The sequence below is a fragment of the Siphateles boraxobius genome, unplaced genomic scaffold (assembly GCF_051911475.1).
Source record: "Siphateles boraxobius isolate OS27281-9 unplaced genomic scaffold, OSU_SipBor_1 80, whole genome shotgun sequence".
Classification (NCBI taxonomy): domain Eukaryota; kingdom Metazoa; phylum Chordata; class Actinopteri; order Cypriniformes; family Leuciscidae; genus Siphateles; species Siphateles boraxobius.
Window position 1 is genome coordinate 147953 of NW_027509209.1, and position 27028 is coordinate 174980.

General features: G+C 38.4%; 1 protein-coding gene across 1 annotated transcript in view; it reads right to left on the bottom strand.

Annotated features, from left to right (window-relative positions):
* LOC143730741 (discoidin, CUB and LCCL domain-containing protein 1-like) overlaps positions 1-27028 on the bottom strand; it is a 39897-nt gene continuing 12869 nt past the window's right edge. The window contains exons 5-15 of the mRNA XM_077221311.1: positions 26231-26303; positions 17696-17829; positions 14940-14980; positions 11508-11699; positions 9016-9137; positions 7881-8037; positions 7707-7799; positions 7074-7158; positions 6110-6159; positions 4398-4517; positions 1-2165 (exon numbers count right to left, since the gene is read on the bottom strand). Coding sequence (XP_077077426.1) covers positions 1618-2165; positions 4398-4517; positions 6110-6159; positions 7074-7158; positions 7707-7799; positions 7881-8037; positions 9016-9137; positions 11508-11699; positions 14940-14980; positions 17696-17829; positions 26231-26303 — 1615 coding nt within the window. The 3' untranslated portion in view covers positions 1-1617. The remainder of the gene's footprint in view (positions 2166-4397; positions 4518-6109; positions 6160-7073; positions 7159-7706; positions 7800-7880; positions 8038-9015; positions 9138-11507; positions 11700-14939; positions 14981-17695; positions 17830-26230; positions 26304-27028) is intronic.

The following is a 27028-nucleotide window of genomic DNA, read 5'->3' on the forward strand; positions in this document are numbered from 1 at the left end:
TAAAATGCTGGTGCTTTTAATCAGGGTTTCGACGAGCACAAACACAGAACTGAGATTCTCAGTGGCAAAGCACTTCAGCTCACCAGCATGGCCAGATCACACACAAACCATCGAGCACATCCCCAAAACATTTCACAGAAATTAAGACCTGTCAGTAATCTTTCACAAGGATTGTCCTTTAAACAGCAGCAAGTCCCAGATCTTCTGGATGCTTGAAAGGAAAGTTCACTCAAAATGAAAATGCAATCATCATTTACTCCAAACCAGACTTTATCTTTATCTCATGCTGTGGAACACAAAAGAGAAACGTTGAAGCTTAAAAAAAATGACGTTCTCCGCGTTCTTTGAGAGCTTGAGAGACTCTCGCTTCAATTTAATTGGAAATGCATTCCTGCTCACTTCTCATGTGTTCCACAGAAGAAAAAGTCATATTTCGGAATAAAATGAGAATGAATAAACAATTTTTAGGTGGACTAAATCATTGACAGCACAAAGTGACATCTCATTTAGCTTTTAAACTAAATATGCATATAGGTAATCCAAATAAAATCAGGATCTGATAAGAAATTTTAGCCTGTTATTGCTCAATCTGCACATGGAACAAGTGGAACGAAATCAACATCAGTATTCAGCATGGAAAATAGAGCAGATCCTCTGAGATTCAACACTGTTATTTACACACAGCAGAATGAGATGGAAAACGATCCAAACCGGCTGAATCTAACAACCCTTACACCCAATATAGATTAAAAACAAGCGGGATGTCAAAATCAGATCATCATTTCACTTGCATTATGGGAACAAGCCTTTTTTTTTTTTTGCATAAACAAAGTTTGCTTCCATTTTAGATAGCGTTAGGCTTTTTAAAAGTGTTTTCACCTTATTTCATGAGTTTTGATTGGTGTAAAGCTAGTTCGGACATGCACACGGACACCTTTTATGAGAAGGACCAAAGTAACTGTGAAGTTCCCAAAGATCTCCTACTTGCACCAGTGCTGATCTTCTGATCTGCATGCTATAACATCTTATTTTCTATCTGTAGACCGATTTTCAAAATGTGTATTGTTCAATGTTGGTAGTACAGTATCTATAAATGAACGGTGTGTACTCTTTCTCCATGACCGTTCCCCAAAAGTCCAGAATTAATGCAAAAAGTGTCAAAAGTCTTAATTTGCTGGTAAATAAACAGGTATTTCATGGAGAGAGAGCACACATTGGTCATTTACATATATTACCGACACTGTCATAAAGCTGGTTGAAATTCTGTGCATGTTCAGAGAAGAGCATAAGAAGATTTAGATAATGGTCACAGCAGAATACATGAACATCTGGCTTACATTCACAGTGCGTGTCTGAGTAGGAAACAAATGCATCGTCGCAGTTATCCCTGCGAAATCTCTGCATATTGCATTTGATTAAATAAAACTGGAACAAAAAAAAAAAATCTTGATTGGTCAAGACAAAGCATCTCACATTTAAATTACACAAACTGATCACGGCCATTTACAACCGCGGAAATAGAAAAACAAGGAGTCCCTCGTACACAAATAAGTTAAGAGTGTTCTGGAGGTGATTGTGTTGAGTCAGGTAAATCAGGAACATCACAGTATGTTGTTCTCAGCTTCCCTCGGAGCTGCTGCCCTCCGGCTCGGGTCTGAGTCCAGGGAACGGCAGTCTGACGCAGTCTCTCGGAGTGGAATAGCACTCCTGCTCCGGGGACTGGATCTGGGATCTTTGGTACGCCGAGCAACTCCCGTTCTTCACGACGGGCTTCTGGATTTTAGGGCTGTCGTAGGTAATGTCCCCTGGGTAATTCCCCCGGTCTAGCTTGACTTGGGGAGTCTGGTATCCCCCAGCCAGTCCTCCGATCACTTTCCTACAGTTACTGCCCTCGACTGTTCGAAACGACGGGCTTTTGTTCAGCACCACTCCTGGGACGCTGTAGCTGGGATCTTTGCGGAAGGCGTGGCGCTCGATGATGGGCGTGGCGTACTCCGGCTCCTGATTGGTCAGTGGCAGGGCGTACTGGATGCCCGTCTGCAGTTGGTCGTAGTGTGAAGTCGCCTCGTTGTCCTTGTCTTTGGCCTCGGTGTCCATGGGTCTAAACGTCGAGCCTTTTCGAGACACCGTGTCGGTGCCGAGCATGAGTGGCTGCTGGTACTCGGCTTGAGGAAAAGAAGAGAGAAATAGTTAGTACTGGAATAGTTACCCTAAAACTGCCTCGGCGTTTACTGGTTGTGTTATTTTAGTATAATTAATATACTATTTTAGTATTCATTTTAATTTTGAATAAGCTATAATTTTTATATTTCCAGTTTTTAGAAATGTTATGTGCCTTTAGTTTTCTTTAATATATTTTCTTTTACAGTTTTAGTAAATTTAGTACTTCAACTTAAACATTTATTTCCGCTATTTTCCAAGGCAACATTTCTAATTTTCATCTTCATAAGTTTTTTTGTCTAATATTTTTATTTAATTTTATTTCAGCTTTATTTCAAATTCAGAAAACAATCTGTAGTAGTTTTAGTCAGTATTATTATTGATGACTATATATATATAAAAAACTATTATTTGAATTTGAAATTTAGAAATTAAGAAAATTTGCATGGGCCACTAGCTGAAATAAAATAAGTTTAAAATAACTAAAACTAAATTAAGTAAAATGAAAACAAAAACTATATAGACATTTTAGTTATAACATAACTAAAACCAAAGTTTAACTAAAATTAAAATGAATACAAAAATGTAATCTAAATATAACAAAATATCAATGATATAAACAAGTAACACTTTTTTTTAGTTTAAAATAAAACTGTTTATTGTTCCATACTCTTCACAATGAAACTCAGTAGGGTCCAATGTTGTTTTGGACCTCATTTTATAGATTAAAACAATTCTTTAAAATATATTATATTATGTTCCACAGATGAAGGAAAGTCATACAGGTTTGGAACGATATGAGAGTGAGAAAATGAACTTTAATTTTTGAGTGAATATCCCTTTAAACTTGCTCCATACCAGCATAAACCAGGTTTTGCTGTTCTTTGGTTTATGGTCTAGCTATCCTGAAACATACCTGGCTAACCAATAACCCGTGATCATAAATATGGGACCATAAACTCTTATGGCATCAAACATGAAAGAAAATATTATAGTAAAAAGGAAATCAATGAAACGTTTCAGTATTTGCTCAAAGGGACTCCAAGTTAAGCTTGAAACCGGAGCGCCTGTAATCTGTGTGACGCACAAACCGTGAATCATCAATAATTACAGCCTTGAGGAGAGTAGGGGGAAACTGACAATTAAATATCAGCAAGCGTTTCCATCTGGCAAGCGTTCAGGCGGTTACAACTATTTCATTAAGGGTTTTCTTTTACTCCCTCGGCACATTGGAGGATGAAAAATGGCCTCGCAAGTTGAACTCCTTTATAATCAGTCAATAAAAAACTCAGCTTGAGAAAGTGTGCCGTCTCCTCGCAGACTCTCAGAAAAATTAAACACTCTTTGACTCCATATTTCCAAATGAACATAATGTCCTAACAGAGCATGACCAGCAATAAAACAAATCAATACATCATATCTTTTATGTTAAATAATTTTGCTCAGACTATGACAAGCAAACTGTGCTGAGATATGTCACATGGGCTCCATTACAGTCCCAGGATTTAACATTTAACGAACTCAAACTACATGTTCAGTCGTACGCTAGTGCCTCAACTGCTTTGTTGCTTTGGATTATTATAGTAATTTACAATATTAAAAATAAATATTTTTGAACCAAGTTTCTTATGCTCACTAAGGCTGCATTTATTTGATCAAAAATATAGTAGAAACTAGAATATTGTGAAATATTATTACAATTTAAAATAAAAAAGAACTTAAAATGTTAAAATGTAATTTATTCCTGTGATTCAAACCTGAATTTTCAGTATCATTACAGTCTTCAGTGTCACATAAATCATTCTAATATGCTGATTTGCTGCTCAAGAAACATTTATTATTATTATCAATGTTGAAATCAGTTGTGCTGCTTAATAGTTTTGTGGTAAAACACTGACACAGTGATGAACAAGTAACAATAATATTCGCAATAACATAGTTTTACTGAATAATTAAGTAAACATAATTTCTGAATTTATCCTTGTAAAGAAACCTCATTGCTGAACTGGCTACTCTCTGCTGTCTCAGACGATGACATCACTTCCTGTCGGCCACCGTAACTTTTGTTGGTTGCAGTTTGTAACCTCACCACTAGATGCCGCTAAAAATCACACACTGCACCTTTAATATGCACCAGTGTTCCAGCCGCTTCCTCAACACACGTTCACTCATCAGTGAGGGCAGAAAACATGTTTGATAATGGATGTAAGAAACCATCAAACTCGGTCAATCTTTACCTGCCATTTCCCTGGTCACCAGGTCCAGCTTCTGGATGGGCTCTTTCTCAGAGCTGTATTTGATGGTGAACTCTGTGGACTGGTGTCTGGCAAACGGCTGTTTTATCTGTCTCCAACAGCCTGTAGACAAGAATCATTTATCTGTCAGACTGTCTCTGAAAGATGGTTTTATCTCTGTGCGAGTCAAGCTAAGCCTTAAATTATACATGTCTGAAAGGGCAGAACACAACATATATATTGGGAAGGGATCTGTCATGATGACTCAGAACAATTTTTGAAGATTTGGAGAATAAGGTAAAAAAATAAAAAAATGATTCTATGCTTCATATATGGTGCAGTCACGTTTTATTAATGCAAAGGTGTGCATTGCATGATTTTCTGCATTTTATGTTATTCTGAAACCAATGCTGAAGGAAAAGTTCACCCAACAACTAATATTTTGACATTATTTACTCACCTTCAAGCTGTTATAAATCTGTACGACTATTTCTTGGGTGGGGAAACTGACGAAAACGTTTAAGCTGCTCTTTTTTCCATACAACTAAAAAATATGTGGAGACCAGTGGCTCCAAAAACAAAAGCTCTATTCCTAATCTTCTAAAGTTATTTGAAAACAAACATATAGTCATAGATGATCACAACAAACAGAGTCTGTTTGATGCATAAAGCTATCATACTGTTTGATAAGCACAAAATTGTATGGAAAAAAAGCAGTTTAAAATGTTCTAATTTTGGATGTAAGGCCTGGTTTACACTGCAGGTCTTGATGCCCAATTCTGATTTGTTGCCTATATCTGATTTTTTTGACCGTCTGTTTACACGTTCTTTCAAATGTGACCCATATCCGATTCATGTGTTTACACTCTGCACACTATCTGAAACGTCACGCATGCTTAAAGGGGGTTCTTGCACAGATGGACGAACACGATATATGCTTGATGCTAGCTATATATGTGAAGTTCGCCAAATATCAGCATGATTTTGAGGTGGAGGAAAAGCGTCATCATTGCAGCTGCGCATACGCTTCAGTTATTGTGTGCGAGAGAGATCTCAGGACTGCTGGGAACATACAACACGATCTCATGGAAGTGCGTATCTATGCCACTGATTTTATTTCTCGTGCCATAATACGCCAAAAATTGTTTTTGCGTGCATGATACACACTGTAAACCCCTTAGTTAGGATTAGGGGTATGGAGTTTGTGTGTATTACACGCCATAAAGTGCGAAAACTGCGTATTATATGAACGCAAAAACAATTTTTTAACGTAAATGGCACGAGCTATTGATGCGCACTTGGATGAGATTGTGGCGGGCTTTAACGAGGAGCAGTGGGTCTATGGCATAATGAGCAAGCCAACCTTTGATATGTTGTATCAACGTGTGTCCAACGTGTGACACAATGTTTCGTCAGTCCATTCCGTCCCTCTGCAGATGCACGTCGGGGTTTCCCTCGTCATTAAACCGCGAACACGTAGCCTAGTGTCTCAGAAAATCCGATCTGCCTGTTTACATGACAGTCCCATTGGCACAAATCTGATTTATTTCCACATATGAACGAGGCCTGAAACCGATTTCGAAATATCCGAATGCATGCATTTTTTCCCCGTTTACACTGTCATAGAACACATCCGATCTGTGTCACATATGAGCAATAAAATCAGAATTGGGTCACATTTCACTGACAGTGTTGAGTTAAAGCCGATGTTTTACCTGTATGATGCGTCTCTGCAGAGCCGTACGTGTTCTCCTTTGTCTTCTTACTGTGGGACAGTGAAAGACATCAGCGTCAGAGACACAGGTGGCAGAATCACTCTTAAACAAGAGAAGACGCCTTACTATTCCCATAAGAGGTTTTCATTCATCCATCTTCATTTCCCCACAATGCCCCTGTCCCTGAGCTCTCTCTCGGGGCCCGGGGACTAATGCACATCCCTGACACTGACCTTTGACCCTCAACCCTGCTTTATCCCCCACAGTCCTCAGTCACCCCATTCTTTACGAATCTGAATATCACAACATGCTCACTCATACAACGTACAGTCGCTCTTTTATTGACACCAGTGGCTGTGGAGTGTATCAGGGCTGGGAATCACTGGTGTGTGCACATACGCCATGCTGAGACTGAGATAAGATATAACATATCTGACCCTACCTCCCTCTCAAGTCAGACACAACACGGAAAACACAGACAAAATACTCATAACTTTCACCATTAGGTCAGTTTTCATTTCAGGTTGACGTTAAAGAACAATTTACTTTGTTAATGCACATTTCTGTTGAACTTTACATCCCGAAAGCCTTAAAAATTAAGGCCTTTAAAAGCCATATTGGTTCATGCACAATTCTGCGGAGATGACGAGTCAGCATCGTCAACTTCATCAGAAAACACTGGTTCATTAAGAAATTAAAAGGTCTGCTGTTTCTTCACGACACATTCATAACATTAACTTTTGCCGGTGCGCTGTGGCAAAGCTTTATACGTGCATTTGAGCGCTGATTAGGATATGTAGGCAATTAAAGGCTCATTATTATGATTTGGCTTATTCATTTACACGTGTGATTAGTCGACTAATCGCTTGAATGAACGACTAAAAAAAATCTTTAGTCGAGGGCAGCCCTAGAAAATATAAACAAATATGGCAACTAAAAGAAAAACGTTATAAAATTGACTTACTTGTATAGCATTTTAACCGAGCAGATTCCCACCAGGATCAGGACCACAAGAAGAATGGTGGGCACAATTATTACAACCAAATTAACTAAAAAGAGAAGAAAATATGAGATGTACAAGTCAGAGATGAGAAAGAAAAAAGAGAATATAAAATATAATAGAACAAAATAACAGAATGGAAGCTACAACAAAACAGTACAAATATAAAAATGTAGATATTCTATTATAGTTTTTGTTCATATTTTGAATAAGAATCTATAGTTTGTTTTCATTTTAATTCTAGTTCATTTTAGTAAATGTAGTTTTGTAAAAATGTGTCTAGATTTTCTTTAAGTTTTAGTACTTTAACTTAAACTAAAGAAAAAAGAGAAATGTTGCCTCGACAATGAGCTGAAGTTAATATGTTTTATTTTATTTCAAGTAACCAAAAAACTAGTTTACGGGTTTAGTTAACGATAATAACCCTGATGTAGATAAGGACAACCAATACACTGAGAGGAAAAATAGAGCTTTTAGTTGAAATTTGAATAAGGTTAGGGAGGAAATGTTTGCACATTCTCAGACATCTGTCCAGTACTTCTGTAACATAATCTGTATTAATTAATGAGTGATTAGTGTGCGTTCTTAATACCGTACCAAGATCAGCCTGAGAGGGCACTGGTTTGGTCATGTCGTTGTGGATGGGCTGTGTAGGCTCGGCCTCCTGGGTCACCTGAGACGATGAATTCACTACATGAGGAAAAACTGAGGTTTAGTGAACACTTAATATGAATAATGAAATTGTAAAGGCTTTATGTGTCTGACACGCACCTGGGATGGGTTTAACATAAGGACAGCCCAGGAGCTGGACTCTCATGGCAATTATTCTGTGCCACTGTTGAGCTGCGACTCGAATGCTTCGGGCTACGATGGAGGGGTGGAAGGTGTTGCGTGTTTGGTGGAGGCTGTCAGTATTTCCTTCAAAGATCTACGGTAAAATACAACACTGCGACATTAAAAACATGAATGATACACACTGTACCACTGCACGATTGTGGAGAAATTTGGTTTCAAACTGAGATCAAGATCCTCCTACGGTTCTGAACAGACAACTAAACAAAATAACATGTAATTTACTAGAGGTTCTGACAAATGTTAATTGCTGCAGTCTATTTAAAATGAATGAATGAATGATTCAATGACTCGCTCATAAATACTTCATTGTTTCATTACTTAATGAATCAGGGTTTCTTGAATCTCTTTAATGCATGATTCAATGAAAAACATGTTAACAGTCACTTGTCGCCTCCTGGTGGCAAAACGATGTAATCGATACAATCCTTATTTGAAGTGCCATCAATGTCACTTTCAAAAGGTGATCTGCTCTTTTATGATCTCCTCCATACACTTGGTTTATATCTGAACTATAAACATTTATCCCCGTTCTTCTGTGATAATATGAATATTTGTAACAGAAATAACTATATTGTGTGTTTCATACATATACACATGACATCTGCTCTCTCTGGCTCAGCAACAGCGCAGACGCAGATCTGAATGTTCTGGAGTGATTTTGTCAGATATAATTGACCCATGCGAAACGTTGTCCTTTAGGAATGAATTGTGTGGATGTTTGAATCGAAATCGTGATCTTTTGAACGATAATTCGTGAAGCTGTAATATATAGACAGTTAAAAGAAAAATCTAAATTGATTCTTAATAAATGTCTGTGGTCTCATTGTGTGATTCATTAGTGCTCTTTATTCAAAAGAAAATTCATACATTTTTTTGCAGCTGAAGTAATATTTTAGATGCCATTTGGCCAGGGATACACATTATGCAATATATATATATATTTTTTTTAATTTCCAACTATTTCCTTTCCAAGTAACTAATAACAGAAGTTAAAATGCCATTTACGGTTGTATTGAATGTATGATGGAGTGATATAAAGACAAAGTCTTACCATATCATCAGAGTTATTGTACTGGACAAAAGTCCGCCAGCGGTTCCTCTCCTTGTACTCGATCTTGTAGTTTTTCACAAAATATTCAATGTTTGCGATGGTCAAGCCTGTTGTCAGAATGCCTATGAAACAAAAACATGACCCTGAATTATTTCATTCTAAAAGCACATAAACCTACCGTTCATTCAAAAGTGTAGTCACACAGCATTTCTCCTCAAATGCTCCAGAGCTCATTCTCCTGATTCAGTGATGCAAGCGCTCAGCCAGCGGAGGAACGTGACCGCATGTAGACTAAAGACTTCACAGTGCCGCCCGTCATCTGCATCACACGGCCTCTTTCGGCTACAACACACATTCCTGAGGGAAACACTCGAGTGGCATGTTCCCAGCAGACACAGCAACCTAACATTAACTACATCACAGACGTGAGGACACCACCGTGATCATAAGAGCAATTCAAAGTGTGAAGCTGTGAGACTGAAGTGTGATGACATGAAAGTTGAGAAAGGAAGTTACTCATCATCAGAGAGAAGCTTGAAGAGTTCAGAGGGATCCCACTATATAAAGAAAGCCAGGAAGCAAAGCTAAAGAATCAAAGCTACAAAATTAAAGAACCATTTTTAGCCAAAAAAAAAAGCATTTTGTGTTCAGAAGTGGGATAATTTCAGTATATCTCATTCCAAATACCAGTATTACCACTGAAATCCTGCAGATTTAGTAATCCTCAATGCCACTGCAAGACGAATTACTAACTGTTATACGTACAGTATATCCAACTTGCACACTCCACATTACTGGTCACAGTTTGAGTCGGTAAGAATAATGTTTCTGAAATAAATCCCTTATGCTCACCAAGCATTTATTTACTTGGTCAAAAATATAGTTAAATTGTTAAATAATATTGTGATTTTAAATGTTATTACTCCTGTGATGGCAAAGCTGAATTTTCATCATCATCAGTGTCACATGATCCTTCAGAAATCATTCTAATATGATGATTTGGTGAAACATTTATCATTATTATCAATATATTTTTTGGAACCCATGATACATTTTTTTCACGATTCTTTGATGAATACAAAGTTCAAAAGAATTATTTGAAATATAAATCTTTTGTAACATTTTAATTGTCTTTACTGTCACATCCTTGCGGACAAATTAATTAGTAATCATTTCTCTCAAAAGAAAAAAAAATCGGACTAACCCCAAACTTTTGAATGACACTGTACATTACAGTAATTTTACCATGTTCCCTTAACCGTGGTAAAGTGGCTATATGTGTGCTTTCATTTATCATACTCTCTACAGCAATGTATTTTTCTTGAGGAAAAAAAACCATGAGTTTTTAATGCTTGTTGACAAAACCTCCCTTAGAAAGCATCGTGTGAATGCAGAGCGGTGACCCCACAGATAAATGTACGCCATCGCCACAATGATAACAGTGCTTCCTCTTTAAGACGGGCCGGTTTCACTCAGGGTCATCGTGTCCGAAAGCGCAGATTCCCAACCGGAGACAAAGTGAGCTTTCTTTTGCTCCTCGAGCTGTATCAAATCAACTCGGCTGTGCTGTCTACAAACAGTCAAGCTCAAAATAAACGCATGTCCGGCGTGTTCCTAAATTTAAATGTGCTTTTGTAAGAGGGTTTGTATGTGTGATGAATGGACACAGAGAGGGCCTTTCTGCTTTTATGCAATACCAGGAACTGTTATACAGACACCAGTTAGCTGTCGGGGGGGTTGTCGGCGCTCGTGCTCCGGCTGTGTAATGATCATGAGAAAGACCTTTTGTGTGGATAATTACCCCACTTAACACCCTCTGGAGACCTTGGGTTTTTCGGACATGTTTGTGTGTGTGTGTGTGTTGGGATCTGAAGGTGTGTTCAAGCCATGTCGTAATTATGGAAATTACGAGATTATGAATGAAAAAGCGCTCACATCCTCCATTAACTCTTTCCCCGCCATTCAGGGGTTAGGTAGGGGTGGGCGATATGGCCAAAAATATTACCACAATTATTTATCATATCATACAATATCAATATTTATGCATAAAGGACCCGGAATGCATAAAGTTAGAATTTTTTTTTTTTGACTGTTTTGATATATTGACTGCTCACGTATTCATACAACAAAATATTATGGGGGCCATTTGTGAACATGATCAAAAACGCTGGCGAGCCACTTTTTTAGTAAATGCTGGTGAGGACAAACGTTAATTACAACTCTGAATTGAGGAGAGCTCAGACTTGCACCACATGACCGCTGTAGAACGTCACAGGTTGTCATCTCTTAATTCTGACATGGTGTGAATGCAGGATTATAGCATTATATTTCTCTCTGAATTACAGACAACCTATTCAATTATGTGCATTGGATTTGGATTCCCATCATGCAGGAAAACCAAACCTGCACATTGAGGAGGTATTAGAGAGAAAACCGGCACAGTCAGGTAAATGAAGTAAAGGAGATCAGGTTATGAAGGCTTCAAGCATTACCTGTGATCCTCCTCTTTTCTCCAAGGTCAATCTGTAGCCACTGTGGATGGTTAAGGTTGAGGTCATCAGAGATCACCTGTTGGGTGCTGTTAGGGAACCAGTCGACCTCAGACCCCTCGGAGGAGATCTTGTGTGATGACAAGCTTGTCGTAGAGCCCACTGGATGAAGAACACCAGTCTGCTGACTGCAATCTGGAGGAGAGAGAGCACTGGAAGTCAACACACATTCAAATTAAGCATTTACACTATTTTTCAAAAATTTGGGGTCTGTAAGATTTTTTTGAAAGAAATTAACAATTTTTTTTATCAAGGATGCATTAAATTGGTCAAAAGTGACAGTAAAAGACATTTATAATGTGAAAATCATTTTCTATTTGAAATGCTGTTCAAATAAATCCTGTTTGAACATTCTATTATACATCAGAGATTCCTGAAAAAATTATGCATTACATTTTCCAGAAAAAAATATTGAGCAGCACAACTGTTTTTTAACATTGATGATGATAATAATAATAATAATAAATGTTTCTTGAGCAGCATATTAGAATGATTTCTGATAATGATGATAAAAAAATCACAGGAATAAATTACATTTTAAAATATATTCAAATACAAAACAGTTACTTTAAATAACAATTTTGCTGTATTTCTGATCAAATAAATGCATCGAAAACTGTTATCCTAAGAGACTTCTTTCAAAAACATTTAAAAAAATACCAATCCCAAACTTTTGAATGGTAGTGTAAGTGTCAGATGGTAACATTAATGAATTACAAACAAAAACCTTTAATAATATAAGACAAAAAACAAAACAAAAAATACATTAAGACCATGAAAGAGTAATGTTAGTTATAGTCGTGTCTAGTGCTTTCTTTTGATAGAATAAAACGCACATGTGGAGCAAAAACTCCGTTACGTGTACATTGACTCAACAGGAAGCCCTGAGCCCTTAAAATACACACCATGTGTACAGTTAAATGGAGACGTATGTTCTATGAACACAACAATATTACAATAAAAGAGGGGGGAAGGCTCCCACTTCCTTTAAAGAGAGAAAAACAGGTCCAATACATCCTGTTGCTCAGCCCTGATCTGGCTAACACGATCACATTCCACACGTCTCGCGTATGTGGCAGAGGAAACTCGGGAAGAATCCCAGCAGGAGGTCGGAAAAGAACCGATTGAAGTTTCTGCATTATCATAGGTACAGTGGGAAGACCGAAAGATTAGAGAAAAGTTTCTGTTTTTCTTTTCAAATGTTTTAATTATTTTTTATATTACCTAGAAATAGCAGGGAAACCTCTAAAACTTTTTACTTCCAGTTTTAAACAGGATTTTCATTCTCAAAATTTCAACATGGTATCTGGACTTCACCGTACACACTTCGTGTGTTTAGTAAGATGTATAACGTTATAAAATTGCATCTTGATTCCTCAGCTCCCTTGAGTGAGTGTTAGCATCTAGCTAGGGGGTTAGCGAGGGTAGGCTAGCAGTCATTGCTGTGCTTTAAGATAATTGGATTAATGGGAATCAATTGATATGCATCGACTGGTGTCCACACATCCATCAACTCCTGTCATCAGGAACATCAGCTCACACTGAACACAGGTCCACTTCTGACCAGCAGAGATTAGGGTCACATCGATCAGAAACGCTGCGTCCATAAATCTATAAGAACAACTGACTAGAGCTTGTGTGTGTGTGTGTGTGTGTGTGTGTGTGTGTGTGTGTGTGTGTGTGTGTGTGTGTGTGTGTGTGTGTGTGTGTGTGTGTGAGTAAAGCAAACAGTAACCAGTCAATGGATCCAGGTTGTCAGTAAGAAATAATGTAGTGGACTACTCTTGTACACCCAATGTAGTAATATGAGACGGTTAATGAGTTGGACAAAGAACAGATTTTAGGGTCCCTTTTAATTGATAGAATAGATAGAATTTAAAAAAGTTGCATCGCACAGGAAGATAATTTTGAATTGACAGAAATGCAGATATTCAACAGTCACACAGCAGTGGAATTTCATTAGTCCAAGTAGTTATTTTTAACTAATCCTGAAGAATAAATGTATTTTGTGGGGAAAAAAAAAACATATTAGAAGGTTTTTTTCACGCAAAGATGTAATTCTGTCATTATTTACTCATCCTCATGTTATTCCAAACCTGTAAAACTTTCTTTAATCTTTTTAATGAAACCTGAGAGATTTCGGTCCCTCCATTGACAGCCTACGCAACTCAAAGCCAGAAAGGTAGAAAAGACATCATTAAAGTAAACCATGTGACTCCAGCGGTTTAATCTCAGTTTTATAAAGCGATGCGAGTGCTTTATTTTTACCACTTTATTTACAAAATATGAATCTCCACCGCTGCTGTTGGGCCAACACAACATGCATGCACTGCGGTGGTCTCATGAACGCACATGGGAGATTCATATTTTGTAAATAAAGTGGTAAATTATGTTTGTAATTTTTTTTTGTCGCTTCATAAAACGGAGGTTAAACCACTGGAGTCACATGGTTTACTTTAATGATGTCTTTACTACCTTTCTGGGGCTTGAAAGTGGTAGTTGCGTAGGCTGTCAATGGAGGAAAAAGACAGAAAGCTCTCCGATTTCATTTAAAACTTCTTCATTTGTGTTCCGAAGATGAATGAATGTCTTGCATGTTTGGAACGACATGACGGTGAGTAACCCTTTTTCGGTGAACTAACCCTTCAAGTTAAATAGTGTCAAAATTAACTAAATTGTTGCTAAACTGACAATTTTTTTTTATCTTTAAATTCTTCTATTTGCAAGGGGGGTAAAAAATGGAAATAAATTTTAAATTTAAATTTAAATAAATTTTATTTCCAATGAAATAAATATAAATTAAATACCAAAAAAGTTATTTAAAAATCCTATTTTATTTTATTTTATAAAATTAAGATTTTTTTATTTGCTACTGCAATCCAGCAATTCAAGTCAGGAATTTGCAAACCATTCTGAATTCAACACTACACACAATTGTGGAAAACGAACATTTGGAGCAAGTGTTAGTACATGCATATGTTTTTGTAATCTGATTCATCAGCGCGTCCGCACAGGTAAATGCCAACCGGTCTGTGTCGGACTCAAACAGCCAGAGAAAAACAAACTCAGGTGATAAGATATTCCCACGCCTGCCATTCACCCAGATACAGTGCAAACAGGGCTTCACATATCCAAACTGGTAAAATAACACAAAAAAAAACCTGTTAGGCTGCCACATAGTGATTAAGCTACTTCCTTTTTTTGCAGAGGTGCAAATATACCAGTCAAACAAAACTGTAACACACAACGGCAGCAGGAATAACAGCAGGTGGTGAAAACCAATCAATGTCACCACGGTCCAGGAAATAATAGGATTAATCCCATACCAATATGTGGACTCGCATCACCACTGAACCAGAAAACAAAAGTGCTTACCGTTTGTCACAAACGTGAAGAGGGTTTCAGACAACGAGCCACTGAAAGACATGGAAAAACAAAGATATCAGTGAGCACTGAGCGTTTCAGACACAAAAGATCATTATTACAGAGATTAATTAAGGCCCTGTCATGTGAAAGTAACGCCTACAGAGGCCTAGAGGGAGATTCCCATTGTGTTGCCAATTTCAGAGGATCTCCCTCACTGGATCCCGCATCTGACAGGAGAACTGGGCTACAGCTGGGCCGGTCGAAAGAGCAGTGTGCTGGTAATTATAGGGGACCAGGCTGGGAAATTGCATCTCTGTCAGCCATTACTTAGAAACCTGTCATTTTCACAGGCTTCCTGGATGCGATTACTTTTTCATTACTTTTATTGGAGTTCAGGGTACAAAGCGGTTTACGACAGCGTGAACAAACTGAAATAGGATATATAGCGGATGCTGTGCCAACAACAACAACAAAAAAGTCTGAAGCCTGGAAATACAAGCAATAAACTGCTGGTGACAGAAATATAATCTAATAAAATCAGCAGCAAAATGAATCAAGTGCTGATATTAACGGCTGAAATAACGGTTTAAAAAGCGCACGCAGTAAAACATACGAAAGCCTGAGATCAAAACCCAAGCAATGTAATTACAGGAACTGATATTGACGGTCGTTATTTAAAGCGGACCCTGAAAACTGCTACATCATCAACATAATCGTATGACAGTGCAGATGATGATTTAGTTTCACTAATCAATTGGTTTGCGAATCCACCTGTGCAACTTCACCAGGTTCATATGCATCTTCCAAAGGAGTGTTTTTGTAGTGCTTGCTAGTAAAAGCAACACTATTACTATTTCTTATAGTTCAGTTTAGTTAAATAAAATGAAAAATAATAATATAATTAATATGGCGGCGAATGACATCAACCGTGATCACATGACTCTTTTCAATGGCTCAGTGGAGGACGAAGGCTCAACTCAATGATTTGCTGACGTTTTTTTACAGATGGTGCGTAAAGCAAAAACTTGTACAATCCAGTGTTGTGCAAGTTACTCAAAAAAAGTAATCCACTACAAATTACTAATTACTACTTTAAAATTGTAATTTTATTACATTACCGATTACTGCATGTACCAAAGTAATCAGATTACTAATTACTTTACTTTCAAGTTACTTTGAAAACCTATTAAAACTACTAGAATACACTACAAAGTGAAACTCAGTTCTTGCCGTAATTTAATATTGCAGGCATCCCAAGTTTCCCGTTAGTTCCGGGAGTCTCCCGCATCATGATGGCGGCTCCCTGATGCCCGCAAATTAGTTCAAATCTCCCGGAAACTAGAGCGAGCGAGCAAGAGCGCGCATGCGAGACAGAAGAGACGGCGCTCCAAACCGTGTAGCGCGCATGGCGGAGAGGGAGAGAGCGAGAGACCTTGCATCTGTGTGTGTGTGTGTGTGCCTCATGAAGCGCGTTCTCCGGTAATTCACTAAAGCGCATGCTCACTAACTGACGCAGCCGGCCAAACGTGATTAGAAATGCATTTTACTAAATATTTTTTTCTTAACTCTACATTTGTAACGCAAGTAACTTAATTTTATTGACACCAGTAACTGTAATCAAATTACATACATTTTAAATGTAATGAGTTACATTACTGCGTTATACCCAACTCTGGTACTATCATTTCATCTGCACCCATTGCAAATCACGTTGTTTTGACTTCTGTTATGTCTACCTTGGGATGTTTCACCAAGTGTATAGTGTAAATGCAGATATCGGATATGGGTCACTTTTAAAAGATGATGTAAGCGGGTCGTCAAAAAAAAAAATTCGAACATAGTCAACAAATCGGAATTGGGCATCAAGACCTGCAGAGTAAATACACATCCTTAGCTTACTTTTAGGGAGCCATGGCCTAGATAGAACAAGCACAGGACATATTAACGTACTGGTTATTTGGCTGACACCAGTTTGAGTTTGACCTGCATTATTTCCGGATCCCCCTTTTCTTCCTCTCCTGCTCATCATTTCCTGTTTTCACCATCTATTTTTCCTATTTATAAGAGTGCCTAACCATTCAAAAAAAGAAAAGAAAAAAATAACTATCTGTATATATTGTGGATTTGTTGTTTTTAGGTTTCAAATGGATCATAGGAAGTATCTCTGGCTCTAGAGAGCTGCCCGTTGTCCTCTTAATAAATCACTCCTCAATGTACACTTCAAACACTCCTCAGAGACTATAACGAGAGGCAATCTCGATTTCTTTCTCAACCTGCCCCCAATCCCCTGGTGACAAATCTGTGAAAGACCAGCAGTCCAGCAGTGTCCCTGACATTAGGTACTACCTAAACCGTCCATCACGCTAAAGAAGGCAGGAATCGCCGCTTAATAACAACTGCTAGAGAACAAACCAAGGTCACATTCAGCCACAGCCGTTCGCTCAAGCACCAGATTAAGACATGTTGTGACTTGTCAGGGGAATTTGTAAGACAGACTATTTCAATTTTTCTAACTGTAATCTAACCGTTTCCCCTGGCAAACTTACAACAAACAAACATGTTGACAGAAATGCACTTAAGATAGGCAACCGTTGCGTATTTGCCCAATAGACTTCCATAGTAAATGCATATTTTTCTTTTCATGTACAAGGAAAGCCCACATGCTGATGGCTAACCCACCTAAGAATATAAAGGCAATCATGATTAAATCTAAGGCTTCCATCTTCTGTCATAAAGAAACCACAGAAACCACTGCAGGAACTCACTCTTTTGACTGGATGCCGTTGGCTCTGACCGCAGGGTAGTGACTGAGTCCTCGCCGCTCCTCCACTGTGATTGGTCCTCCAAACTGGTCCATGATGACCCCAGCATGCACCGCTGCTTTACACAAAACTGAGGTCTGAAATGGAAAGTACAGATAGCACTCAGACACAATAATGAAGCGATAGACCAAGATTGGCCTGCAAAACTTAACATGCATGTTAACACTCAAACAAAACTTTTGTTTTTTGGTCTTACATTTTCTTTTTATGTATATCAAAACTGTCCCTGAAAAAAATAACAATATTATGTTCATTTGAAAAAATCTCTTTATTTTGTTCATTAATTTTAGACTGAAATGGCAAATTTAGCTGATAAAATAAAATTAGAACAATAACGATAAGCCATTAGTTATTTGCACATTATATATTGTCATTTCGAGAAATGGTTGATATTACCATTTTATTTTTATTTATTGTTTTATTTTTGTCCTGTTTGGAAACATAACTATTTTGAAAGTCTCTTCTCAAAAACACAAAAAACCTGTAATATTCTGAAATATTATTAGAATTTATAATAGTTTTCTATTTTAGTGTCAATTGTTTTTCTTCTTAAAAAATATATAATTATGTCCAGTCTTCAGTCATATATATATATATAAAAGCAATATCACACAGATGATTTCTGAAGGATCGTGTTAATTAAAAACAAATTTTAAATCTGAATCTATATATGAAACTTCTATCCGTCTTTGTGCATCCATAAAACACACACATACATATACATATATATATATGCATATATTTGCCAATAACTTCGTTGACTAGATTAATAGTGTATTGATGTCGTGAGCACAGTCTCAGCTACAGTAACATAAAACACCATTATGAACACTACTAGCACAGGCATTTCAATTCAATATGCTCTGGCATTTCATAATTATTCAGACAGACCGCCATTGAACATTAAGCATGCATGTTTTTAGTCACAAAATAGATTCATTTAAAATTACTGACTGAGGTGGGCTTTATAATTTCATCCTGAGGCAGCAATTACAGTAATTGTAGCAGCCAGTGGAAATGCTTAGCATTCCTCAGCTACTGCCGCTAATGCTAGCGCTTTGTCACGGTAAATGCCGCACGAATAACCTTTCTAAAGTCCCTTTTATTTAACAGGCTAAGCCAGGTAACAGCCATAGCGGGATAAAGGATCTTTCAACACTGTAACATTAAGCTTTGACCCGGACAGTAGTACGCACATTTGGTCTAATCATTGGTTAAGAAAGTGTCAATATGCCAAGATGTTTCTCGGAAATTATTATTAATTTCATTAACTAATTTTTAATATTAATAAGACGAACACAACACATTAACCACACAGTTTTACCAACGTTCAAAAGCGTTTTTGATTTGAATTCACTCCTATCATTTCATCCCAGAGATGAATAACAAAAATAATTCCGGAAAAAAAACCCGCTTAAAAAAGCTTGAGTAAAATGACAGACTATGTCAGAAAGACTGAGAGAAGAGAGTACAGTCTCTAAGGCGGTTAGATGCCAATGCAAATCATTACGGTGATGAGGTTACAAAAGCCGTATTGTGAGTTATCAGCAGAAACAGCTGCTCTGCATTCAGACTGAGATGCTTCATTAACCTGAACGTTCCTCTGTCAGGGCCATAAACACAGCCCTATCTAACTGCCGCAGTCTCGAACACATAAAAGTTGTGCTTTCCCATGCAAACCCTCACTACCGCAATGCTGCAGTGCTCTTGGGGGTATTAATGTATCGCTATGTGATTGGCTACTAAGAAACCACACAGAACACCCAAGCAAAGTAAAAAAAGCCCCATCACAAGTCTCTACGGGTGCATCTCAATCAGCTCCTAGCTTGTGAACCAGTATCTCGGGCACACTAATTTGGGCACTGCTAATTTGGGACAGTGACTCGCTACACATGTAGAGTTGGCTCACGAGAGTTTTGTTTCAAGCTTCATTCATTATTTATTTGTAAAGCACATTTAAAAACAACCCATGGTTGACCAAAGTGCTGAACAGGACAGAATAATCAGTACAAGGATAATACAATATAATACAATTTCAGGAGCAATTGATACAATTACAAGCAATAAAATAACTAATACATTAAATATAATGCAATTGAAGGTTAAGAGAGTGCATTAAGAATCCACTTTAAGAAAGTATTTTTTAAGCTTTGACTTGAAAGTGGAAAATGATGAAACTGTTCTGATTGATTGCGATAAACTACTCCATAATTTGGGTCCTGCTACTGCAAAAGGTTACTGGACCTAAGTGACCTGGGTGGGTTGTGCTAGTGTATTAAGTCAGATAAGTACCCTAATTCTAGGCCGTGTAATGATTTAAAAACAAAAACTACATTTTAAAATCAATTCTCTGTTTGACTGGCATCCAGTTTAGAGAAGTTTAAATCGGAGTAATGTGATCAAACTTTCGATTACCAGTCAACAGCCTGGCAGCAGCGTTTTGTACTAGTTAAAGGCGCCTGATAGATGATTGGTTATCTCCGAGATAAAGTGGATTACAATAGTCAAGTCGTGAGCTGATAAAAGCATGAATGACTATTTCAAAATGCTTCGGAGAGAGAAAAGATTTTCAGAACTTTCGTTAAGGGAACATGGTGAGCATCGATGCTCCTTGGTTTTCATGCTGCATTGTGTGACTTATTAGGGAGTGAACATTTTAGTGCGATTGAGACGGCCCTTAAAATGGCCAGAGATGATTAAGACGCACCCTTAGATATTCAATTCCACCTTCAAAACAAGCCAAAACAATCTTTTTAGACATTTTAACATGAGTGAGTGAATTAATATAAATAAAAATAACATCAAAGCTAAAGCTGCCTTTCCGACATTCGCATGCGATTATTGCTTTTACCCACCTAGTAGCAGTCTAAAAGACATTGTTTTTTTTAGGGCTAAATCAATGTAAATGATCTCATATACAAAATTATTCAGAACCACCCATTTTACAGAAATAGTGTTTAAAAGAATGTTTTAGAGGGGAAATACTGGTAATTCTCACTCAGCGCTTAGTTTTGGTTAGACTACATTATATCCGGTCGGTCTAGTTGTCTTGCGTAGCCATCGCATCTTTCATCGGCCATCTGACTGACATGTAAAGCGACCAATCACAGTTCGTTTTGTTCCGCGTCATGTTTAAGGGCGTGACAATGTAAAGTTGATGACCCTATAATGACAGCTGGCTTGCTTCTTCCTTTGGGGGTTCGGAGTCAAGGCATCTTTGTTTTCAGGAGGACCGTTAAAGAACACGACACAAATGTCTCCCGGACATCCTGTAGTATTCAACAAATCAGATGATGACTTCAAAAATCCTGAAGTGTTTCCAGTTAAGAGTGCCATATGCATCAGCCGACGGTCCGTGGGCATGACGTCGGAGACTAATGGTCTAGCCACAAAAGTCAAAATATGCCGAAAACGCTAGGCGCTCTGCCGAAAACGCTAGGCGCTCTGCCGAAAACGCTAGGCGCCCTGCCGAAAACGCTAGGCGCCCTGCCGAAAACGCTAGGCGCTCTGCCGAAAACGCTAGGCGCTCTGCCGAAAACGCTAGGCGCTCTGCCGAAAACGCTAGGCGCTCTGCCGAAAACGCTAGGCGCTCTGCCGAAAACGCTAGGCGCCCTGCCGAAAACGCTAGGCGCTCTGCCGAAAACGCTAGGCGCCCTGCCGAAAACGCTAGGCGCTCTGCTAGGCGCCCTGCCGAAAACGCTAGGCGGTCTGCCGAAAACGCTAGGCGCCCTGCCGAAAACGCTAGGCGCCCTGCCGAAAACGCTAGGCGCTCTGCTAGGCGGTCTGCCGAAAACGCTAGGCGGTCTGCCGAAAACGCTAGGCGCCCTGCCGAAAACGCTAGGCGCCCTGCCGAAAACGCTAGGCGCTCTGCCGAAAACGCTAGGCGCTCTGCCGAAAACGCTAGGCGCTCTGCCGAAAACGCTAGGCGCTCTGCCGAAAACGCTAGGCGCTCTGCCGAAAACGCTAGGCGCCCTGCCGAAAACGCTAGGCGCTCTGCCGAAAACGCTAGGCGCTCTGCCGAAAACGCTAGGCGCTCTGCCGAAAACGCTAGGCGCTCTGCCGAAAACGCTAGGCGCTCTGCCGAAAACGCTAGGCGCTCTGCCGAAAACGCTAGGCGCTCTGCCGAAAACGCTAGGCGCTCTGCCGAAAACGCTAGGCGCTCTGCCGAAAACGCTAGGCGCACTGCCGAAAACGCTAGGCGCTCTGCCGAAAACGCTAGGCGCTCTGCCGAAAACGCTAGGCGCTCTGCTGAAAACGCCTAGCTGTGGGCGCTTCAGAGCGTTTTGGAAGCGCAGCATTTATTTATTTATTTTTTCAGTTGAGACACTTTGCTTGTTATGATACGGAATATCCGCGAAAGTGTTACTAGTATCTCATTTCACACATATTTTGTTTCTGTGTTGATTCTATATTAAAATGTCGATACAATGTAACGTATTTTCTCAGGCTCTTGTTTTAAATGATTTTGTTCCGCTATTATGCTTGTTGTCTTCTGTTGACGTTGAACAAGCAGAATAGAGAGCCTAAGCCCCTCCCCTTCCGGTGGACCATGTGACCTTATTTCGGAAAAATATTGTATGGTAGTCGATGGCGAGAGACAACAAATATTTGGATCCGGTTTGTATTGAGCCCTGAATTACACATATTATGTTTGTCAATTTAAAAGATACATTTTAAAGTCAAGAAAGCCGCAGTTTGATGTAAAACTGTTGAGGTATAAGACTGTGAAAATATGTAATTACAAAGACTACAAACCCAAGGTGACGTCATACCTTTTCTAAATGTTACCTGTCTACCTTTCTAAAACTAAATGTTACTCTTCTGTTTTATGACAAACTGTGACTTTCTTGACTTTCATAATTATCTTTTAAATTGACAAACTTCATATGTGTAATTCAGGGCACAGTTCGGACGGAATAAAAAGATAAGTTGTCTCTCGCCATTGACTACCATACATATTTTTTTCGAAATAAGGTCCCATGAGCCGGAAGTGGAGGGGCGGGGCTTAGGCTCCCTATGTGGCAGTTGGTTGGTTTGATAGTAGCCCCGCCCCCAAAAAGTGACAGTGATGAGCGCTGCGTTTTACCCATAGACTGTAAAGAATATGGACAAAGCGTCTGTGACGTCACCCATAGACTTTCTGAAGAACGGTTTTGAGCCCGTTTATGGGGGAATGGGCGGCGCCATCTCGGAAAATCTTTTCAGAAAGGATACAGCGGTGGTATGATGTGTTGTGTCAGATCATGGCCGAGACATCAAATTTCAGGAATTCCACTCGGCGCAGCCCGTTATCAGCTGTCAATCACGCTGTCAATCAAAGTTAACCACGCCCTTATTTGTCATACATTTTATATCTAACTACGATCTAAACTAACGAGTTAGAAAAAAATTCACCCCCCTCACAGTTGCCAGGCACTCGGAACCTATCGAAAAATACAATAAAAGTCCATGGGACCGACCTGTAAAAACTTGAATTTATGCTGTGAAAACGGATTTTTTAACATGGGGGTCTATGGACATTTGCTCCCTTTTGGAACCTGCCCCTAGCGGATTTTCGATGTATTGCAGTTTTTCGCACTTCCGGGTAGGCTTCATTTTTCAGATTAGAATGTTGCCGCTTGGTTTTACCGATATGAAAATTCTTCAACTCTCAGCGACCAGTAAAAAACGCCGGGCGCTCAGCACTTCAGTGTGAAAAAAACGCTCAGCTCCTCGTTATGCTCATGGCGTTTAAAAAAAATACGCGAGCTGCGTGAAAAAACGCTTTGGTGGACACACGGCCTAACTACGCAATCCGCAATAGTAGTGAAACTGGCCTTAGCAACTGAGCAAGCACACGTTTTATTCGTTGATTTGTTATTTTGCATGCTTATTTGTTCATTAACTGACTGTACGGTGCTGTCATTCATATGTAGCTTCTTTAAGTCCTCATTCTTAACCGTCCTTTGAAAGACCTTTGTATACCGACTAATTCATCGAGAGAACATTAGCTTGAGTCAAATCAGCTCACTGCAGGACGAGCCACAGCATGAAGCCACGAAGCCTTCCAGTTTTTACACAACAAAAAAATTAACTTCCAGCTGACAACAAACTCACACACTACCATTCAAAAGTTTGGGGAGGTAACTTTTTTGTAATGTTTTTGAAAGAAGTCTCAGCAAGGCAGCAATTGTTAAAAAATATTAAAATGTAAACTGTTTTCTATCTTAAACTACAATTTATTTACTAACAGGAAGAGATGTCAGTTTCACTTATTAGCGTGTAGAGGGTGGCACTATCTGATTTCATTCAGATGATTCATTCAGTCTTACAAAGTATTGACGAACCTAGAACTGAGATTAAAGTGGCAAAATAATGAATAAATGTGTGTGTGTAGAAGTGAATGCTGAATGGCTTTGGTGGGCAGATCCACACCCTCACTGTGGTGGCATTATCTGCCTGTAATCCCAGAGTCCACTGCTCCACCCAATCTACACAAAAGCCAATGTGAAGTAATTAATCGCTCTGGCTCTTTCTAAAGCCCTTCACACTCGCATATCAAAGCGGACGGCAGCAGGGTGGAAATGCGCGCTCTTGTCTTCCATTGTGTTTAAGACCCTGTTGTGTGAGTATTGAGCCAGCAGCCGTGTGTCTGTTGTCTTTCTTGTAAATCTGTGATCCGTGATAGGGGTTAGGACAACTTAAAGCAGAGAGCGTTCCTCCTACCATCACTTTAGTCTGTGGAAACGTATCATTAGGAAAATACAAGAGATAGTCACGCTCTGATACTCTGGACTTTTCCCACAACCAGAATGTGCATTTTGTAGTTTCTTTTGTGTTTTACATCTTTTAGTCTATTCCTGTTCTATTTACTCCCTAATTTTTAAATTATATATATATATATATATATATATATATATACATACACAGCTGTTCAAAAGTTTTTTACGTTTTTTAATGTTTTTAGAAGTCTCTTATGCTCATCAAGGATGCATTTATTTAATTAAAAATACAAACAGTAATATTGTTAAATATTATGGCAATTTAAAATAACCATTTTCTATTTGAATATATTTAAAATATAATTTACTTCTGTGATGCAATTAGCATCATTACTCCAGTCTTTAGTGTCACATGATCCTTCAGAAATGATTCTAATATGCTGATTTGCTGCTCAAAAAACATTCATTATTATTATAAAACAGTTGTGGAGAAGACATTTTTTAGGATTCTTTTATGAATAGAAAGTTCCATTTCATTTATTTTAAATAGAATCTTTTGTAACATTATAAATGTCATTACTGTAACTTTTGATCAATTTAATGCTGAAAATTCAGCTTTGCATCACATGAATAAATTACATTTTAAAATATATTAAAATAGAAAACGGTTATTTTAAATTGTAATAATATTAAACAATATTACTTTTTTTTTGTATTTTTAATCAAATAAATGCAGCCTTGGTGAGCATAAGAGACATCTTTAAAAAGGCATTGTATATCATAAATACAGTAAAAACAGTAATATTGTGAAATATTACATTTTAAAATAATATTTTATAAAATATTTTAATTTTAATGTACTTTAAAATGCAATTTATTCCTGTGATGTCAAAGCTGAATTTTCAGCATCATTACTCCAGTCTTCATTTTCACTTCTCAGACTTTTGTACCTGACAGTATTTGTGCTACTGCAACACAACAGTTTCCCTTCTCACAATGATCGGCAAGGTTTGTTCTACTCTACTTTTGGTTTTTAAGAGGTTAAGCTACGCACATGCAACAAACACTCGATTTAAATGAAAAGGCCTTTTTTTAATTACCCTCACAAATTCAACGCAAGCAGAACTTGCAGTGACACATAAAGCTCGACCAGCTTAGCTTTCACAAACAGGAAGAGATTTTACCACAAGCAAATCCTTCAGAAAAGCCCTTAACATCTTGAGTTATAGCTCAAAGCCCAAGCACATGATTCATTCCACATCAAACTATCCGTTGCAGTTCGGCCAATCCCTCAAGTAACCCAAAGCTCTGACCCCGATTCGCTGGAGAGGTATGAACAATTACATAAACGCCTTTCATTCAGAGTTCACTGCCCACTAAGTGACCATGGGGAACAATGGAGCCAGCACAAATGACCTGTCACTGCGTATCCTCGGGGTGTCCACACATGCATACACAAGTCCTGTCACAACAAATGCCTGACAGACAATGGGACGAGCCATTAGTGCATTCCACCCCCGACTGCCGGCCCGCTTTACATTCCCTGTGAAGGCCCTGGAGGCCGGAGCACCTGTGGGAAAATCTGCTTAGAGCAGCCGCTTTTCTTGGCTGAGTTGTTGCATCTGAAACCTGTTTGGGAAGCTCCCTGCAGAGCATCTGCTTGGATGCAAGTCGGCCTTGTAAATAACCCCACAGCTTGGCTAATGCTCTTCTGCGGATGCGAAATGAGCTGCAACATGCCACCCACACCTGAGGAAAACAATGAGACGCTACTCACATGTCTGTAGCCCAGAGAAATGTCCCCAGACACGTCTCCTGTCACCGCTGCACATCCGGCCGGACAGTACTTCCTACACAGGGCGAGAACAAAGACAAATATCTGCTTACAGCATATCAGTTAATTACAGCTGACGGCTATAGATAAAGCAACGGATAGTGTGTTGATAATAGCTGAGTGAGGAACTAAAATTATAAGCATTAATGCAATGACATACAGTCTGGAAAACTGTGACTACTGCCCAGGGTTCATTTTGTATTTTGTAATGTCTTGTGGCTTTGGATATATTTCAAAGGAATTTTTTCAGATATGTCTGGGCAATATATATATGAAATATTCACTATATATTCACCATGTTATTGTGACTATTTAAAAGCCATTTTTATTTTTATTTACCAAAAGAGTTATTTGTACATTAATAAAAATAATTATCTTATATACTGTGTGTGTGTGTGTATATATATATATATATATATATATATATATATATATATATATATATAGTCAAAAGATTGAAAAAAAAAAAATATATATATATATATATATATATATATACACAGTGGATAGCATAAGTGAACACACCCATGCTAAAGTTGACTAAAAATAGGAATAAAAAATCCTATTTTGGAAATTGATCTTAATGCCTTAATTAAAAAAATGAGGAAAAATCCAACCTTTAAGGACACCAATTTTCTTTGTGAATGAATAATGTATCGTAAATAAATAAATGTTCTTCCTTAAGTCAGGACACCCCATTGTTAAATTCCCATAGAGACAGCAGATTTTTATTTTTAAAGG